General features: G+C 35.3%; 1 protein-coding gene across 1 annotated transcript; it reads right to left on the bottom strand.

The window, feature by feature from the left end:
• Nucleotides 1-6199: 6199 nt before the first annotated feature.
• On the bottom strand, nucleotides 6200-14353 carry LOC115420475 (dihydrofolate reductase). The gene is made up of 6 exons (XM_030135722.1): nucleotides 14191-14353; nucleotides 12494-12543; nucleotides 11244-11349; nucleotides 11030-11156; nucleotides 8507-8622; nucleotides 6200-6461 (listed from the first exon to the last, which is right to left on the bottom strand). The coding sequence occupies exons 1-6, from the start codon at nucleotides 14295-14297 to the stop codon at nucleotides 6356-6358; spliced, it is 612 nt and encodes a 203-aa protein (XP_029991582.1). The 5' UTR covers nucleotides 14298-14353; the 3' UTR covers nucleotides 6200-6355.
• Between the last annotated feature and the right edge of the window lie 682 nt (nucleotides 14354-15035).

The raw sequence follows: 15035 nt of genomic DNA, 5'->3' as shown, positions 1-15035 counted from the left end.
TATTTACAAGATACTGATCATACTGTTGTGCAATGTAATAACATGTCCTGCTGGCATGTCTATCAAATCTATTACAGAGAATGACTGAGGAATAACAAGTCTTTACAAACCCTTTTATTTACTGTCTGCGCAACTGTCTCGTTTTCTCTTAATGTTCTTGGCATCAGAACAATCCCCCTAAGGGATGAAATCTAACTGTGTCTTATTTTTTTTTATAGTTACTTTACAGATGGATGCACTTTATTAGAATGGAATGTCATTTCATTATCATTTTGAATGAGTTCAAATGCATTCACACGATGAGATAAAAAGACAGCAAGAAAAAAAAAATGGCAAAGCAACTGTGATTTAGATGTGAAGTGGTTTATTAGAACATACTTTGCCGTCTTTATTCATAGAGCAGTTGAAATATGCAAAATTGATTTTCCATTATGTGTGGTTTTACTATTAAGGTTTTCAAGTCTGTGCACATTGTATTTAAAAGACTAAAGTGGCTTTTGCTTTTGGGTTAATCCCACATTTATTTTATAAAAGAAAAAAAAAAAAAATCAATATAAAATCAAACTGAATGTTGTATAAGCCACGAGAGGGCATTATAAAAATGTTCTCCCATCTCGTTTTGAAAGTGTATTAATGCTCCGAAGCCAACAGAAGCCCTTAAAACATGCTTAAGAGTGGCTTTTAATGGGTGAGATCTTCCCAGCTAATGAAGCCATGACTTTATGCCTCAAGGTGTCCTCGCTCTCCTAATGTGGACGGCGGAGGTCACGACAAAGAGACAGACGACTTGGGCGTCCAGAGGGAGACAGAGTGGGGAGGGTGGGGGTGGGTTGGGATATATGTGCGTTAACAACTTCCACATCCCATCTGCTGCAACTGTATGCATCACCCTGCATCATCCTGTAGTCATGACGATAGCCACTGGGCAGATGATGTGAAAGTGAGTGCATCTGGTAATGAATCTGAGCTAAGCAGATGGATGCTCAAGTAGAGTTCATTCCCAAACCATTCCCAACATGGGAGTCCCCAGGGTGAGGTGAGGGGGGGGGGACTACAGAAAGTGACACATGCAAAGGTGACTGATTTTACACAGGCATCAGTTACATTTGATTCAGTTCATCATGCTGCAAGGTGTGTTTTTCTCTGGTACTAAGTAATAAAATACGAGGAGTTAATCAGGATGAATCAAGGCGAGACAGACCAGACAAGGCCCTCAGGTGGAGAAGTACAAGTCACCTCTATTTCTCTGCAGGCGCTGTCTCGTCCTCTGTCTACTGAGCCGACAACCTGAATTTACACAGACAAGCCAGCGAGGTTAATAAGAGGGAGTATAAATTGTCCTTTTTCATTTCTAACATGACACTGGTTGATATTGGGTACGTTTAGCATATTGCTTTTATGGATCGTATCTCAACAGAAACAGATGACACCAGCAATTAAAAGCAATGATTTCCAACTAAAGCCAGAGCATGGTCAAACACTGCTGCAGTAAATAATCCTCCTGAGTGAGTTAAACTCAAACACTGTAATATCAGCCATTTCATGAGTATGAACAATACTTCTTTTTTTTCTAATCTATTTTAACCCCTAAAAACCCAAACACCCACCATCGACTAAAACCATCTAAACCTGTTGATCTACTAATTCTATCAATACATGTAAATAATTGGTGTAAATGCAGTTTGTCATCTTTTCATGGTCATCAGATATGAGTCATTTGGTAGTGATGGGTGGATCGATACTGAAATATCGATACCACCTATACCAGATCTGTACACTCTAGAATCGATTCACAAATCAAATTATCGGTACTTTTGATACTTTGGTCATTTGAGGTAATGTATATCAGGAACACAGTGGAAAGTAGCTAAACTATTGGGATCTTGTCCAAATGATAGGCACTTATTGGGAACTACTTCTTCTTCCGCCTGGGTAAGTGTGTACTGCGTCGCGCTTCTCAGTCAGTCAGAGTTGACTGAGAAAACAGCAGAATGATGGAGTGATTTTAGCTCCACAAACAGCCAAGAAGATGATTAATAGGCAAGTTTTCATTTTTATAGTAGTTCTTAATAATTAAACAATAATTACTCTCATGTCTTGTATTCTTTATGAAGTTATGATTTGAAATATACTTTTTTTCCCCCCAGACATTAAATGTATTTGTACAAAGTATCAGTATCAGATTGGTATCACCAATACCAGCCTGAATTTTATTCAATATCAGATCGGAAATGAAATCTGTGGTATCGAACATCACTACCATTTGGATGTTTAGAGGTTCCATTGTGAACGTGGAAACACCGTTATCTTCTACAACATTGATTCACCAGTAAAATCCATGGAGTTTGATAAATGACAGTGAATGGAGACTTATTTTTATGTTTAAAGATATTTTTGCTGAAAAGGTCATATTTTCTTCATTTTTTGAGGAACTCTGAGCTTTAATGAACATCTACATGATCAGTGAATTAAATATGTTAAAATACATGACTTACACTGAAAAAAATTAAAATAAAGAGAATAAAATTGCAAGAAATGGTGATAAATCACTTAAGAAAGGTTAACAGTAGAGAAAAATTTAAGAACTACCACAAAAGTAGCACTGGGTCGTTATCGGTTAACAAAGTAAATAAATATACTGGCCTGCTGTCAAAATAATAATCTGCTCACCACAATGAAAAAACAATTACGTTTGCTCCATCTTTATTTGCCTTTTGCATTACAGTCTGAGATGTCGGTGCACTCATCTCAAGTTTTCTCTTCACGCCTACATGACTTAAGTTTCTTTCCTCCTGCTACTTTTATTTCAAAAGACTAATAACCTGCTACCTGATGAGAAAATACAAATATTCTGTACATGCCTCTGAAACAAAATAACTGTCATCGTGATGGACGTTGAGTGCACAAAAGGTATAGCAAATAACTTTATAGTGAACATCGCATTTGAGATTCACAACTTTGGAACATCTGTCATGACTTGCAGTTTTGCTTGTGGAGAGGTGTAGTCCAAAGGGGCCCTGTCACTCATTCATAATAATGACTGAATTCCATTTACAACGATGGTTTTGTGAGTGATGGATTCTGGGAACTTTAATGGAACAAAGGCATAATTCATTTTATTAATGTTATTTTCAACCGAGGAATAAGAAAAAAGAGCTCAAATATTAATGTTTGCGCGCATCCATATTAAACTTGTGTCTCAGACCGTTAAGGCAGAAAAACACCAACATGTGTTCAAGAAAATGCCTCGGTCACACTTGAGCTATACCGTCACATGCTTCTCCACACTCACACAGCTGGTTTCTGTTGGTTATGGTTCATTTGATTTTTGCTCTGGTTGGAGATTGGTTGAGATGTATTAGCAACCACATGAGGTCACCACACTCCAGGAAATAATGAGGAGGACTCTGCTGTGTGCTACAGGCCATTCAGGCATGGAAAGATGAGGAAACAACAGCATTTTTACTCAAATGCTGTCCTGAAGTGCAACTAACAGGCTCCACAACACAGTAGATAGACTGGGTATTCTGTAAATCATTCACTGATTACTTGTTTTCCATGTAAATTTATTTATTTCCCCACCCCCTGAAGTGGAGGCAAGGGGTATTGTTTTGGGTTTGGTTTGTTTGTTTCTCTATTTGTTAACACTCTAGCAGCAAAACTATTGGTTGAATTCATACCAAATGAGGTTTATAGATTGCCAGTGACCCAGAATAGATGTGATTACATTTTGGGAAAAGTAGGTCAAAGTTCACTTTTTTTTTTTTTAGGAATTTTTAAAATCTTTTTTTCCCTCATTTTCTTATAATGGGCGAAATTTCAAATCGCTACAAAAATGTAAATGTTAACTCAATTTACTTAAAATGTTGCAGAGATACAGAAATTAATTTTAGACATCACTCTGAAAATGATCGAAGTGATAGCTTGTTTTTGAATTTTTTTGTTAAATTTGTAAATCTTTTTTTTCCCCATTTACTTATAATGGGCGAAATGTCAAATGTCTATAAAAACATCAATTTTGTTTCAATTTACTTCAAACTTGGCACATATATAAAGGCAACTGGTATGCTGACATCAGCACATGTATAGACGTGATGACATCAGCTGGATCGATGCCAAAATAAGCTACAATACATGCAAGGGGCGGGGTTTATTGTGCCTGGCTTCATTTGTTTTCCTTGAGATGATAGTCAGTGAATTTCCCCAAGAGTTAAAAGTATTTATAAGTGCAGTTTAACAATGCTGCTTACTCCATACTTACTCCTAGCGCAGGTTTCTGTCATGATAGTGATCCCTTATTATTTCTAGTGCACTGGCAATGACTGAGGAGGGATTATTTTATGTAGTTTGTTGTTTGCTCTGCTTTGCTTTTTTGTTGTTGTTTTTTTGTTGTTTTTCTATGGTGCTAGCTGCGTTTAATTTACACCCATGCTTGCTTGGGATTTCTTTGGTGACCAGTCAGCACTGCACTTGTATTATATTGAGAAAACTTCAATAAAAAGATCTTGATCAAAAAAAAAAAGTATTTGAAAGTTAATCTGCATGTCTGTATTGAGACATTGTACTTCAGTATGTCAGTTTTTGCCACTTTATACTTACACTCTGTTACATCTAAGTTGATTTCTTGCTACTTTTTACATAAAATATTCTCATGATGTGACAAATAAGTAGTGATACTGTAAATATACTACAAATATACTCTAAAATAATGACAATATCTGCACACTACAAAAAGAAACACTTGCACTTTCCTCACGTTTCTACATATCTCTATTTGCATTTGCATTATAGACTGGGATCTTCCTGCCTACATGACCGATTCTCCCCCTCCTGTTAGTTGTTTCTAAAAAGGACATATACATGCCTCTAATAAAAAAGTGTCACTGTGATGTATGTTCTGTGCACTAAATATACACATGTAATTTAATATTGCAAATGTTTTTATTATTATTGCTTATTCTATTAAAACATGATTGTATAGGTCTTATTCCACAAAACTTTAGCACTTAGAACTCATGAAAATAGGCTGGTGAACCTCTGTCTAATATATGCAAAGCTTCTTATCGCTAGACACTGGAGAAGTGTTGATTGTCCAGTGTTGAGTTATTGGATTGCGGAAACCCCTATCTTGCATAGCTACTGAAAGGCTCACATACATAATTAAATGGAAAATGCATATCTTCTACAAGATATGGAATTCATTTCTCAGATTTGTACAGTCAAAGCCTGATATCTCATCATCATAACTTACAAAGTGAAACCATACCCCTTGTTATTATTATTTTTAATTTTTTTTATTATTTTTAAATGATGTTTGATTACGTATCAGATATATGAAAATGGATGTTGACAAGTATTCAAGTCACTATTAGTAATATTGTCTGTCAGTTATTATTTTGTTATATACTTTCATTGCTGTTTAAAAATTCAGAGGTGATTGGGAGGGTTGCTCAGGGGAGACCCACACAATGTTACCAATTCATGTCAGAAAAGATATGTAATGTGTTAAAAATTCAATAAAGATATGTTCAAAAAAACAAAAACAAAAACATATTTTTATAAAAAGCTGGATGTGGCCAACAGCAACGTGAAATACTTAAGCATTCAAATAATCTATTTGGCTCCATCTAGTGGCAAAATAACAAACTTACCAGCCCAGTAAATGGTTATGCTAATGATATAAGTAGATTCACAAAAAGTCTATTATTTGTCATTAATTATTTACCAAGTTGTCTCCCTGTCCAATGCGTTCTAGATTGATGAAAAATAAATCTACACTGCATAAAACTCCATGAATAAATAAATGTCCTGGAATTTGAATCAAAACACACAGCAGGATGGAATTTTTTTCTATATCTATCTAACTACAGACTCAGTCGTAGTATCAAAGCACACCGAGTTGATCATTCACCCGTTTTTCTCTAAAGTGGCATCTGTCGTGTTGGCTCAAGGAGAACCAGGCTGTTTTTGGCGTAGGCTGCAGACTGACTCACTCACAAACATATTTTCTGTCCAGACGCATTATTAGTGAAGAGGCGGATGAGAGGAAGATGCTGATAAGTGACATAGAGACACCGGTGGGTAGCGTGGAGTTATTTTCTACCAGTCTCCTTCTAAACTGCACCGGTCACGAAATGAGACTCAGTGAAGGGCTGTTGAAGGGTCTGCGCTCACAGTGTTTTAGGGTTTGTTTACACTGGAATGCTTAATGATTGTAAGTGCTAAGAAGGTGTTGTTTTTTTTAATTTAAATAAGTGCAGTTTAGGTTTAACACAGGGAAAGTCTGTGCAGCACAAATGATTTTGCAATAAATGTTGAAAGTTGCTAAAGTAATGTAGGACGTACAGAGGTGGCATCAACTCTGTTCCTGTTTCTCTGCATCCACTGTCTCTCTCTTGAACACTTGGAATTTGTACTTGATGCCATTTTCCTCTTGAACTTCATTGGGTACACCAGGAAACCTAATTTGGATAAAAGAAAGAGAAAAATTATGAACCCATAAAGACCCAAACATCCACCAACTACTGATCTAATATGTTTAATACCTGTTTATCCACTAATCCTATCAATCCATGTAAATAATTGGTGTAAAATACAGTTTGTCATCTTTTCATGGTCACCATTTGGACGTTCAGAGGCTCCGTAGTTACCATGGAAACACCATCATCTTCTACAACATTGATTGACCAGTAAAACCCATGGAGTTGGATCAGTGACAGTGGATGGAGACACTGGGTTTATGTTCAGTCAGTGATAGATTTGACTGGAAAAATCATTTTTTCTTTATTTTTCTCTGTTTTTTGATATAATAACCCTCAACTTTAATCTGAGCTTTTATGAACATCTGTCCGATCAGTATATTAAATATTGGAAAATACCTGATTTTCAATTAAAAAACAAAAAAACAAAATATGGAGGGTTAGTTTATAATAAATGGTGACAAATCACTTAAGAAATGTTAAATATAGAAAAAAATAATAATTTGAGAATTACCACAGAAGTACCACTGGGTCTTTATGGGCTAAATAGGAAGGGCTACATAAACAAAGAAATTGCGCAGGGTTTTCATTTGTTAAAATAAGACACAAATCCAGTGTGTGTCACAGATCACCTGCAAAGTGTAGAAATCACTGCAAACTGCACTGCCAAGCAAATGGTGTTTAGTGTTTGCATGGAAGTAAGAAAAGGTTATAGGTGGAACCGCTAGGGTGGGTTCTTGATAGAACCCTTTACTTTAAAAAAGATTTTATGAGGAACTCCAAGTGTACATTATAAATGAGATCTTTCTTCAGAAATAAGGTTCTAGGAGAAACCAACAGGATAGGTTCTAAGTGGAACCCTTTAAAACAGGGGTATTCAAATCCAGTCCTCGGGGGCCCGTATCCTGCATGTTTTAGATATTTCCCTCTTCCAGCACACCTGGTTCAGTTAAGGTTCAATTAATGATCAGCTCATCATCAAGCTCTGCAGAAGCCTGAAAATGATGCAATGGCTTTCAGGTGTGATGGAAGAGGGAAATATCTAAAACATGCAGGATACCGGCCCTCGAGGACCGGATTTAAATATCCCTGCTTTAAATGAAAAAAGGGTGCTGGGAGGAACCACCAGGGTAGGTTCTACATAGAATCCTTTAAATAAAACAGGATTCTATAAGGACCTGCCAGGCTAGGTTCTAGGTTGAACCAACAGGGTATGTTCTGAATGGAACACTTTAAAAGAAACACAGTTCTAGGAGGAGTTCCCTGAGTAGGTTCTAGACTAGAGGGAGCCCTTTAAATCAAAAAAAAAAGTTCTATGTGGAACTGTCAAAGTGGAATTCAATTCAATTCAATTCAAATCAATATTCATACATTCCGCCAAAATCCGCCTTTTTCAACGCAGATGAGCTTTGTTGCAAAAAAACAAATAAACATATATTTGACTTTAATACAAGGACTCTGCTTGTAGAAGACACAGCTCTAACTTCAGTCAGACAGAGATACAGAGTGGTGTTGATGCCAGATGTGACCAAAAACAGCATTAATGTTTCAGTGAAATCCCACTCACATTCTGTGACACATCAACAACAATATTTTCAGATTTAAGATTCAGATGTTAATGGAACCCGTTTCAGCCCAACCTGGATGACACTGATAGCTGCTGCTTGTATTATAATCATAAATTACTGCAGAAGAAAATAAGCAAAATACCATAAAGTTGGTTTGGAATTATGTAAAGCTGTGTATGTCTCTGTTCATGAAAGACATTTGAGGATTTCTGGTATCTGCTGTTTTGATTATGGACCGATCTGTGTGGTGTAATGCAGAGAAACACTCGAAATGTGAGAAACTCTGACACAAAATAAGGGTGAAAACATAAATTGATGTGTTCGTACCAAAATTTTGAACAGGTTCTTGAAGTGGAGCAGATCACAGGTGCAGATGCAATGATATTCATAATGCTGTTAGTGCTGTTTCATGGTGGAAAAGGAAGGCTTTACAAATACTTTACCAACAGTCTCACTTACCTGTCTTGTAATTTAAATAGTTTTCTGTCGAACTCTGGGAAGAAAACATCACAGTCAAAGCTGGCCATGACGTTGGTCAGGTAAAGCAGGTCACACCAGGGATGTTTCAAAGCGTCCTAATAAACAGAAATCTGCTCATATTGGATTCTCTTATTCAGTGTAAACAGACAGAGCTGGTTTCATAAAGGTTATTTTTAAAGGCAATATAATTCTGTTTCCAAAAATCTACTGTCAGCTGAGAAAGCTTGGTTCAGCTCATCTTTCACTACAGCTCAACATAAATTAGTGGAAAAAAGTTGTCCTTAAATTTTACACAATGTCATATATTATCATGAAATATTTGTGGAAATGTCTTTTTTATCTTTCAAAAGAAGCAGCTGCATCAGACAGACACAAACAAATGCATTTTCCTTTTTACTGTTAATAAGAAAAAATAAGGAAAACTAAATTTTTTTGTTGTTTTTTTAGGGAAACTAAATTCTTGACAGTTTCAACATGTCATGCATTGGATGTGTGGCAAAGTGCATTATCTGGCTGAAACATCCTGGTTTGACCTTGACGGAGCAGAGCATGTGCAGAATGGAGCATGTGGGTCTCAAGATCCACATACTTGGCAGAGTTCAATGACTTCTGAAGGATTCTTAATGACTCAAGTACAGTTTCTACCCACTAGTGGTTAACTGTATCCTTTATTACCTTATATACATCCTTTATATGTTGTATTTTTTTTTTTTTTTTTTTTTCTATCTGCGGTACAGGGTTGACCTTTTGCGTATTTTAGTATTTCTTTGTAGTTTTGTATATTGTCAGTATTTTTCAGTACATATTTTCAATATAATTTTTGTGTGATAACTTTATATAAAGTCTTTCTTTTTGCGCTTTACAAATCTGCTGTTAAACAGAAACGGAGCTGCTGTTTAGGTTTTCATTGTTCTTGTAACAGTGATAATAAAGACCTATTGTATTGTATTGTATTGTATTGCAGTATTTTAATGTATTGGGTGTCCAAAAACTTGTATATATACCAGTACACAATAGTTAGTGTGTGATGGTGATGATGCGGTAAGTGTGTATTTCTGCAAAACTGATACGAGTATTGTCAATATTTTTATGTAGATAGCCTGCAAAGTAAGAATGTTCAGTTAGTCTAATTCAGTGGATCTCAAACTTTTTACAGCGGAGTACCCCCTGAAATATACTGTTTTAGCCAAGAACCCCCACATCTCGCTTCAGCGTGTTTGATCGAAAAGAATTAGGCAAAGGTGTCTGTTTATATTTTCAAAACTTTGTAAACAAATAACATGTATTTAACTGTAACATATAAAAAAATAGGACCAATGGCCCTGTAACTTACCGGCCAAATTAAAAGCTTTGGTAAATGTATCCAGATGTCATTTATTATCACCCAGTTATGTGTATTTATTATGTTACAGAAATAGTCCATGCTGAAAGTATGGATGGTCAGGATTTATTCTTTGATAGACCTGGCTTTGTTGATACAAGTGTTTCACACATATTATTCTGGAAACAATGTGCATACAATAATGGCTTGATTGACTTACCATAGGTCAAATTTGGTCATAAATTGTAGTGAAATGTGTTGGCAATGTATATCTCAAAGTATGTAACCATCAAATAACAATGGAAGGACTTTAAGGATCTATATGCAGCAAAGGGTGCCTGAATGCCTTTGGAATGAAAATATGATATTTCAAGACTGGTCATCTATCATGGTATTTGGGGGGGCTGTGTGGTCCAGAGGGTTAGGTGATGGACAGACATACCAGAGGCTATTATTGCATCGATCCACTTCCTATCTCTTATAATGAGGAAATTTTTCAAAGTCGCACCAAATCCAGAATCAGATCCAGATCCAAATACTTTCACTAACTTTTGTTGACATCATCATAAAGAAGCTGTATACCAAGTTTGAAGTCAATCGGAATTGTAGTTTCGGAGAAGAAGACGATTGAAAGTTTTGTAACGGACGACAGATGACACCGGACGGCGCATGATGACAATAGCTTATGGCCTATCGGCCAGTAAGCTAAAAATAACAAAATTTTTAAAGTAAATTTTGTGCAAAATATAAACTGAAAAGTGCCCTCTTTCATTGACAAGAAAAATAATTAAATAGGTCATTAATTAATAAATGAATCTTTCATTAACAAAAAATAATTCCTTCTACTCAAATAAACTAATTTTGAATAAACAGAAATGTTCTTAAAATGTTACCAAAGCTTAAACAAAATGATTGATAATTAAACTTATATGAATGTATTTAATGTGTTTTATATTTCAGTCTTAATTCTCATTATTATTTATTTTGTATTCGGTACATGATGACTTATTTAATATATTTTTTCCACAAAATTTCAAGTACCCCCTGGGCTTCTTCCAAGTACCCCTGGGGGAACGCATACCCCACTTTAGGAACCCCTGGTCTAACTGATCTGACACCAGCCTCATGTAGTAATATAGATAATAAAGGTTTAATTAACACCCTGGGGCTACACAGTTTACCTTGTAGACTTGAGTCCCACCAATCACCCAGATGGTCTCAATCAGGTCTTGGAGGGGGGGCTGGACAGCGAGGCTGACTGCACTCTCAAAGTCATGACACAGAAAGTGGGCGTGAGTTGGAGCTGTGCTGTAAAAGGAACCATGTCATCTTAAAATCTTTCAGTGTTTTACCAAAAAAAGATGTGATATTTAATCAAAAACATGAAGCACCTACTCCAGTGTCTTACTCAGCACCACATGCAGAGTGTTGGCCAATGGGAGCATGTTTTCTGGGCGGGAATACCAACACAGTCTGCCCCAGACGATCAGATTCATCTTTCCTGTGAGTGACACATAATATGTCAGGTATTGTTGCTTTTCACATATGACGTGACAATATGAAATCTAGAAGGATGTCAGTATGGAATTACAGATTATAACTTTACATAATAAATCTAGTTTATATAATTTAGGTTTATTTAGTATGTTTACTGAATCATAAAAAGAAAAAATGATATTAACAGATGGAGAAAAAGAAAGGTAAAAAAAAATCTGACTTGTACACTTATATAGAATGTGTGAAAGAAAATAAACAATATGCATTTACCAAGAAACGAATAACAGCAAAAACTCATTCCTCAATACATCTGCACATATTTCACAAAGAAATTTCACACATGCAAATTAGAATCCACCCACAAGTGACAAAATTCCATAACATAGCATATATAAACTGTGAATAAGTCTTCAGACTTGATTAACTATATAGAACAATGTTTTAACTGGAGAATAATTTTTACTGCAACCCCCAAAGGGAAGACAAGGTATTGATTTTGGTTCAGTTTCTTTGTTTCTTTGTTTAACACTTTAGAAGCAAAACTATTGGTTGAAGTCATACCAAACTGGGTTTATAGATTGGTAGTGACACAGAATAGATGTGACTACATTTTGGGGAAAGTAGGTCAAAGTTCAAATGTTTTTATGAATTTTTAAAATCTTTGTTTTCCCCATTTACTTATAATTCAAATTGCAATAAAAACATCAATTTTAACTCAATTTACTTAAAATGTTGCAGAGATATAGAGATTAATTTTAGACATCACTAAAAAATATCGAAGTGATAGCTTGTTTTTGAAATCTTTTGTTAAAATTTCAAATCTTTTTTTTTCCCTATTTACTTATAATGTCAAATGCCTATATAAACATCAATTTTCTTTCAATTTACTTCAAACTTGGCACATATATAATTGCTATATTTAACAAATATTGAATATGGATGAAAGAGTTGATGCCAAAATAAACTACAATATGTGAGAGAGGTGGGGTTTGTTGTGCCTGGCACCACTTGTTTACCTCTGTAATGAAATGTGGACTCCTACACAGTGTATCTTTAAAATACATATAGCTTATAGATAAAATTTCTTAAATGCCTACCCTGTTAATGAAATACCTAAAACTTAATGACATGAAACTGATGGTCTGTACCTGGTCGTGACACCTTTGTGATAGTGTTCAGAAAGTACTGGAACTCAGACCTGTGAAAGGGACATTTTCTATTAGACCGAGCACAAAAGACATATTATATTTTTACCACTTCTTATGACATGATGGTGACAATGTGATTTATTACACTGGTCAACAACAAATTTATTGTTTAAGTTTTTTGAGCTGATTTAGAATGATTTTGGTGTGCTGAATCCAAAAATCCCATTAATTTTGCTCAATCAGGTCAACTTTCTGAACTATGCTACATATTGGCTTTTTAACATTTTTGCTTACATTTATGGCCATTTTCACATCATATGATACAAAATTCTTTCATATTTCTTGCAATAAATGAGTTCTGAAGATTTTACTTTTGCCAATTTGTTTTTTTTAATATTACAGGTGAATGAAATGGCTTCGACTAGAAGATCTTGCAAAAATAAGCCTGACGTATTCTGCTACATCTGCGGTGAATACACCATTGTACCTAACAGGAATCAAGTCACAAGTTTCATAAAGTGTGCTTACCAATCTTATTTTGGTATTAATTATTATATTTTGTGAGAAGATCAAATTTTTCAAAATCAAATTAGCAAAAAAAACCTGACCTGATTGAGAAAAACAGATGTCATTTTGGATTTAGCGGTGCAAAATGGTCCTAATTCAGTTGAAAAAACCTAGACAACTTGCAAAAAACATTTTTTTGTAACCCAGTGTTATTGATGGGACTCAGTATGCAATCACAGAACCTGGTTAAAGGCGATTACTGATGTGTATATATAGAAATAAAAAGAGGAATGTGTCTGAAAACAAAATTATTCCAATTTTCAGGGCGACAGTGAAGACCTTTCCAACAACCTGACAGTCTGGTGGTTTCTAATTTTGTTTACACAGTCATAGCATAGTCAAAATATGACTTTAAATCACATATGAAACACAGATCATTTAACTTTGTTTGATTCAGGTCTTACAAAAAGCGTCATTTTCCTCTATTCAGTGTGTTAAGATAATTAAAACAAGTGTATTATCCAGTTTTTATGCATTTTATTTCCTTCTCTGACCAAAATGAGATGTCGTGTGTGTGCTCAGTTAACGCCACTGTTGTTGGTCAGCAGTTTGCATGCCAGCAAAACAATACTTGCACTTTTGTACTGTCTGTCCAAACATCTGACTGGATCAGCTGAATTCTGGTATGTTATCAGAACCATCTCTACTTTTAGGTGTTTGTAAAATAGTCACGTTTACTGTTGCTTGAATAATTTGCCATTTAAAACACTTCTTTAATTAAAACAGCTATAATGGGATCCCAACAGTGCATACCTCCGCCAAGGCCCCATTGTCTACTAATTTTCCCAAATTCACCTATGAATAAAATGTAGCTCCACCCCTACAGTTGCACACAGTGGGTTCCTCCTGATCTCGTACCCGCGTTTCCTGCATCAGAGCTGTATTTATTTATTTATTTATTTACGTTTGCATAACCCATCTGTAAATCCATCCACAGATAACGGAGGAAAACTTTTACATTTAATAATATTTGGAACAGAAAAGCGAAGTTTTCGATGTAAACGACTCATCCTCATGGACGCACAAGTAAAACTATACGATGTAAAGGCTGTTTAGGCACAAATACAGATGAAACGGTACAATCATTAACTGATTTATTTATTTATTTATTTTTTAAAGCGTCGTCTTACGGTAAACTCCACGGTAGTTTTCCATCTTTTCCGATCCCGTTGACTTTGCAAACTGCCGCAATCAGACGCACAGGTTTGGTTTGCACTTTGTTCTGTTGCACTTCCATCTCCGACAAATAAACCTCCAGCACGAAACTGAAACCTGCAAAACAAACCGCCTGTATGCATGAACACAGGCAATGTGTGGACGAGGCTGTCACCGCCCACCGAGCCACAGCTGCAGGCAGTGGACTTGACATGCAAAAGTAAACCGAAAATGCATTAAAAAAAAAATGCATTAAAAAAAAAAAAAAATTATATATATATATATATATATATATATATATATATATATATATATATATATATATATATATACATATAAAATTCAAAACGAGGCAACCCCAAACCATGTTTTTTCATTAAACAGTAACGTCATAAGACAAGATGAGTACGACGAGAATGTTCAAAGACTAAATATTAACCTGTAATGACATCTTAAACCAGTGTTTTACACTTGTAACTAAGTGTTTAGTCAGTATACTATCTTTTACACCACAGGCAGAGTGTGAAGGAAGATAAACAAACTTACTATAATAATAATCATCATCATCATTATTATTATCTTTATTATTATTATTATTATTATTATTATTATTACCTCTGCCAGGAGGTATTGTGATCACTTTGCTTTGTGTGTTCGTTTGTTTGTTTGTTAGCAACTTTATGGGAAAACTATTACAACTATCTCTACCAAATTTTACCCACCGTTAGGCCTAGGCCCTGGGACCCACCAATTAAATTTTGGGCCAAGTAGGCCAAAGGTCAAGGTCACAGCAAGGTCACAAAATCTACAATTTTCCTAT

This window comes from Sphaeramia orbicularis, chromosome 6 (assembly GCF_902148855.1).
Source record: "Sphaeramia orbicularis chromosome 6, fSphaOr1.1, whole genome shotgun sequence".
Taxonomy (NCBI): Eukaryota; Metazoa; Chordata; class Actinopteri; order Kurtiformes; family Apogonidae; genus Sphaeramia; species Sphaeramia orbicularis.
This window is presented reverse-complemented; position numbering and strand designations above follow the sequence as displayed.

What these genes read in the sequence shown, in the direction of transcription:
- LOC115420475 (XM_030135722.1), bottom strand. Translation starts at nt 14,297, where the DNA reads ATGGAAGTGCAACAGAACAAAGTGCAAACCAAACCTGTGCGTCTGATT. An exon ending in AAACTACCGTGGAGTTTACC is followed by an intron (nt 12,544 to 14,190) that starts GTAAGACGACGC and finishes TCCCTTTCACAG; the next exon opens with GTCTGAGTTCCAGTACTTTC. An exon ending in GTGCTGAGTAAGACACTGGA is followed by an intron (nt 11,157 to 11,243) that starts GTAGGTGCTTCA and finishes TTCCTTTTACAG; the next exon opens with CACAGCTCCAACTCACGCCC.